This window comes from Channa argus, chromosome 6, assembly GCF_033026475.1.
Source record: "Channa argus isolate prfri chromosome 6, Channa argus male v1.0, whole genome shotgun sequence".
NCBI lineage: Eukaryota > Metazoa > Chordata > Actinopteri > Anabantiformes > Channidae > Channa > Channa argus.
Window position 1 is genome coordinate 16,459,906 of NC_090202.1, and position 5,637 is coordinate 16,465,542.

Below are 5,637 nucleotides of genomic sequence, written 5' to 3' on the forward strand. Positions count from 1 at the left end.
CATAACACACACCTTTATTACAGGTGCTGGCCTTAGGCATACTAGGGTTAGTTGTGAATAGAAAAAAAATCATATAATGGAGCATGGAATGTAAGGATAATGGAAGTACCTCAGCAAGAAAGGGTTTGTTTATCTCATAGTGATGAACTAGATTTTATAAGAGATAGTTGTACATTAAGCATAAGGCCCACAGTTACACGAGAGCAATATATTTAAAATTTGATACTATTCAGCTCACTTAAAAATTGTAAAATACACACGCATTTTATTTATCCACACAATCGCAGTCCTGTATATTTAACCACTAAATCCAAGAGCACCAAAGAGCAAAGGATAGGTGCCAACTGTTGGAGAGGAGTAAGCTGAGAGTAGTTGTAAAGCTATTAAGACAATTAACAAAGTGGTCAGGAGGGGCTTAACAACGGAGAAGAATGGCCTAAAATGGAGAGACGAGGGTGTGAAGTGACAGTCAGCACATATGGTCTCATCAATAATGCAATGGGCCTTTAAACGGCAGTTTGTTGCATATTGAGCGCTGCCGAGTGAAATCAAGCCCGACACTTTAGATGCTGTCAGGGGAGAGTGAAAGGGTGACAGCGGGAGGATGAGTGGGCATAGACACTCAAGTTAAGGAAGAGCGTGAGAGAAAGCAACTTTTCAATGTAGCTTTCTCTGATACACCAGAAGCGGTGTGTACTGAATCTGATAGTTAACAAAAAACATAATAGTTACAAAATATTAAATATGCATTCCACAGATCTTCAATAATGAAAAAATACTTAAATCAATATTAAAGCCCAATATATAAAATTTTAACATTAACAAAACTGCTATGCAAATTTACTTCAGGACAAGTTTGTTTGCAGGCTGCTGTGTTTTGTTTGTGATTAGCACATACATTACATTATGGAGACAACCGGTTGAAAACCAAATGCTGCTTACTGGACTGCTGGAGTTTTATTATCAAAGCAGAGAGGAAAATTAAAGCCAAAAGCAAGATAATACAACAACAACTCAGCTGAATCTATTAATAACTTTTATTATTAAAACAAAAAAAGAAGACTTCAGGTGGAAAAACAGGTGGATCCAATGAATGCAGTGTCTCAAAAAAACACCAAAAAAGCTTACAACAATGAAAATCCACTGCCCTCAAATGTTAACAAAAAAAAAAAAAAAAAAAAAAAGACAGGACCTGTGACCAGTTCAGCTGGGCACAGATCCAGGTTTAACAGAGTTCATTTTCCTGTGATCAGAGGATTTCTCAGCACAACAATGACAGAGTCCCCCCTGAGGAACATTTTAGAAATGTAGCGATCCTTATTCACAGGTTTAGATTTCTTCTTTCCCTTTCCGCTCTTAGGAACTTCTGTCCACATCTCTTTCACATTCTCTAGAACCATGTTGCAGTGTCTGCAAAGAGAGTGAGGATACAATATTAAAATATATAATGTAATAAAAATATTAATTGATTTCCTATTTGGATAACTGAAAAACAAATGTAAAACAGAATGTGTTACATCTGCATTTCTTGATAGGACAAATGTGTCTAAACCCATACAAGTAATATTATCCTATGATACATATTAGATTTAATTTTTTTGAAAAAGATATTTGCATTTGTACAATGTATTGTGTCTACAAACAATTTGAAGGTAAATCCATTAGGGGCAAAATCAAAAAGACATCACAAGATTACTTCTATCAATAAACATTTTATACCTTATTAGATACCAATACCAAAACAGAAAATGGTGTAAAATTACAAAAGGATTGGATGAAAAAGTCTTACACACATTAAGTCAAACCTGCTAAGTAATTAGTCAGTACCTGTCAAAAGCCTTGACTCTTCCGAGCAGCTTCTTGTTGTTGCGACAATTGATGAGGACCTGTGTGTTGTTCTTGACAGACTGTGTGAGCACAGACAGAGGGCCAGTGTTAAACTCCTCTTCCTCTCGTTTCTGGAGCTCCTCAGGAGTCATCTCTGACTTAGGTTTTGTTAACAGACTCCTGAAAAACAACACAACACATTACCAATTAAAATGATGATAATCGTAATGGCATGTTTGAATTGAAATGGCAGAATTATTAGCCCATTGTTTTTCTAACATCACATCAAAAGTAGGGTTTATATATATGGCTGCAACTAATTACTAGTTCATCATGTAAATATTTTTTTTAAATTTAAAAACAACTGAGAAGTCTAAAACAAGTCAGAGACCAAGGGAACATCTTCACTTGTCAAAACAGCAGCCCAGTGCCACAAAATATTGTATTTATAATATATAACAGAAATACCGGAGATCTCAAAATAATTATATAATGCAAATAATCATAGACTTAATAATAGTTCCTTATCATTTGTCGATAAAGTAATTGCAAAAGTGCATAATACATGTAGAACACATAATATGAATTTAGACAATCAAGGGAATAAAAACTTCTATTTAAAAGAAAAATGAACAACTACAATTTACTCTTTACAATTCACTCGCCAGGTGTGCTGTTAATCATTGTGGCAAACTACTCTGCTGTTATTGTTATGACGACTAGTGCATGAAAAGCAAGACGATTGAACTTCTCATTTCGGAGAAGACCAGTATACAGCATTTAGCTAACAATCGCTAACTAGCCGAACTACCTCAATGCCATTGTGTGAGTGCTGCCTCCAACAGTTTAAATTTTGCAGTAATTCAATTAAATTAGATTAAATACTATTAACCCTGCTTCATTTTTAAAATGTTATCGGTAATTATTGTATAAACACAATGGAGTAAAGAGTTTAAGCAAATATAAAGGTTTATCGGCTCCACTTCCTAACGCTGCCACTGCTAACGCCATGAAATGCTAACAAGTTTAGCATTGGAGCTACAATCTACTGTGATTTGAGCTCAGCCTCTTAGTCTAGATATGACCATTCTCCCAAACAATTGTTGAGTATCAGTCACACTTACATGGCTGCTGAATTATAAGAACAGTTTTCTCAGATCGTATCCCGCTCGTCTCCGCCGAACACCTTCGTTTCCCCAACGATCCTCCCGGACTCGCGTGGACCATAGTACTTCCGGGACAACTAGTACGCGCTTTAAAATGTTTTAATAACAACCGGGTTATTGCGAAACACCCGGCTATAGTCAAGAGCGATCTCAAAAAACAAGCAACAGCAGATCCAGGTCTATTATAATAGAGTGAAGAAAATTAATATAACACTGTATAGTTTACAAAATAGTCACAAACGTTTTTACTTTGGCCATATTAATCTCTGGTTAAAACACTGTTTTTGGACCCACCTTAAACCCACAATAGATTTTTCCTTATTTTCCCAAGCACCAAACCTGTACTCCACATTTAAAAAGGATTTTTTTGATAGGGTAAAAAAAATAATGTGCCATTCATTTCGAAGACTGGTTAATTATTTTTTAGTAACCCCCCAAACCAGCCCCACGAATGAAACACAACTTTTCAACAGTAACTAAAAAGAGGGTTTAAAAGAACATCACTTTACCAGACAAGGGCCACTGTATAGGCCCTATAGACCTGCTGTAGCTGATATTTTACTTTGCAACTTGTAACTAATGTAATCATATGGACTCCACTGCATGTGAAAGAACTCAAAGTATTATCCCAAACAAACATTTTGCCCTTAGAGTGCAGGATACCTTGTGGTTCCTAGAGTCAAAAGTAGAATGGGAGGCAGAGCCATTGGCTATCAGTCAAAACCTTCTCCAGGATCCAGCCCCCAGTTCAAGTATTGAAGGCAGAGACCATATCCATTTTTAGGACTAGGCCATAACTTTCCTTTTAGATAACACTTATAATTAGAGCTGAAACATCTGACTGAACCATCTCTTACCTATGCTGCTATTTATGCTGGGAACCTCCCTTGATGCACTTGGCTCCTCTCCTTTCTCTTACAATTACCTTTCCATGGCTTATAAGCTGTATGTGTCCACTGTGCTGTTAATGGAAGGTGCAAAGAAGACTTCTGTTTTTTTTCTTTCTGTTAAATATGTTGTCATAGGAAAAGAGAAAAGAAATGGCAAATTGAGCAGCTAAAGTGATACCACACACCAAAAACACATAAGTCTTTGTTTTGCTCTTTAACACAACAAGAACCAAAGGAAAGACAGTGTGCATGTGTGTGTTTGTGTGTGTGTGTAAGAAAGACAGCAGTGTAGGCTACATTATCAACTGCAATGAGACATTGAGAGATTGGCTTTCTGGCAAGAGACAGACAGACGCCTAAGGGTACACAACTGCACCCACTTTATTTCAAAGGGTGGCAGATCTACCTGTGGAAGCCACTTGCTGTGGATAATGCAGCCTGTGTGCTGTTAAGAGGGGCGAGTGTGGGGGATTGATTTCCAGAGCTGTATCTTTATGAAGCACACCTAACTCAGCCAAAAGACTTATATCTTAAACTGCCTGTAAAGTGAGCTGAGTGTGGCCTGACACTGCGTTTGTGTAGTGGGATGTGACTGCAGTAAACCAAATCCACTTTTCTAGATCCCCAGTTTAACGAGCACTATTAATTGACCACTATGGAATCAGAGAATTTGGAGTTTATTTTAAAAAATGCAATGATGTTATTTATAATATTGTGTTTTTAAGGTATTGTATGTTTTTTATTGTATGTTATATGTAACATTTTATAAGCTGGGGAGAAAGAATTAAACATCCTCTTTCACCTTATATTAAATTTGGCCATATAATTTCATAAAGTAGACACTTAATTATAAACATAATAATGAAATCATCCTTTGTTGCTCACCACGTGATTAGCAACAATTTAGCAGCACAGACTGTGGCAATCTTACCATTGGTATAGCAGGGGTGATGTATGGTTTTGTGGTTATTTATTTATCAGTGCACACGAAATAGTTTCTACTGTTGCCACAGGGTAGCCTAAAAACCAAGTTCACTTTTCATCATAAACCTAGAGCTCTGTTCCCCGGCTCTCTGTGCTGCGACCACAATTACTCATGTCAGTAATGAAAATAATTTTATCTTCATATCTATCTAGACCTTAAGTTTGCCAACAGTGAAGTGAACCTGATCCAGCCCAGTCTGCTTTAACCACAGGCGACTGTGAATGTGACTGGGCTTGGAAAGGTGACGGACTGGGGTCTTTTGAAATAAAGAGTCTTTTGTTTAACCGAGGCAGTCGTCCAGGAAGCTGCTCCAGTCTTTATCCTCGTACATCTATTTCTATTAATTTCTATTGCAGAGTAAGCGACAGGAGGAGGTGAGGGAAAGTTTAACAGGCAGTGATGTCAGCGACGGGTGAAACACAAGACAGATCAATAAGATCAGCACGACTGGAAACGTCCTGTCTACCTGCTGAAGTTACATCACAGTCTGCGCATTGTTTTAACACGTCCCCCCAACAGGCTTCCGTCTGCAAATCTGTACACGATGACAAGACAGATGAGCACTGCAAGCACATTGGAAAAAAAAAAAGGGGGGGGGCAATCTCTATATCCCAAACGCTGCTTTAAACAAATAATTCAGTCTATCTGTCTTATCTGTTGTCCTTTTAGTGTGTGGGCTCAAATCTCCAGAGTCAAACATATAATAACACAGCCAAATAAGAACATCAACAACAACATTTTAATGAGGTAAAAAGAAAACACAATTAAA

General features: G+C 37.3%; 1 protein-coding gene across 1 annotated transcript; it reads right to left on the bottom strand.

Annotated features, from left to right (window-relative positions):
* Nucleotides 1-1,018: 1,018 nt before the first annotated feature.
* snrpd2 (small nuclear ribonucleoprotein D2 polypeptide) lies at nt 1,019-3,074 on the bottom strand. The gene is made up of 3 exons (XM_067508074.1): nt 2,952-3,074; nt 1,828-2,007; nt 1,019-1,410 (listed from the first exon to the last, which is right to left on the bottom strand). Coding segments are annotated over exons 1-3 (357 nt in total). The 5' UTR covers nt 2,954-3,074; the 3' UTR covers nt 1,019-1,235.
* Nucleotides 3,075-5,637: the final 2,563 nt, after the last annotated feature.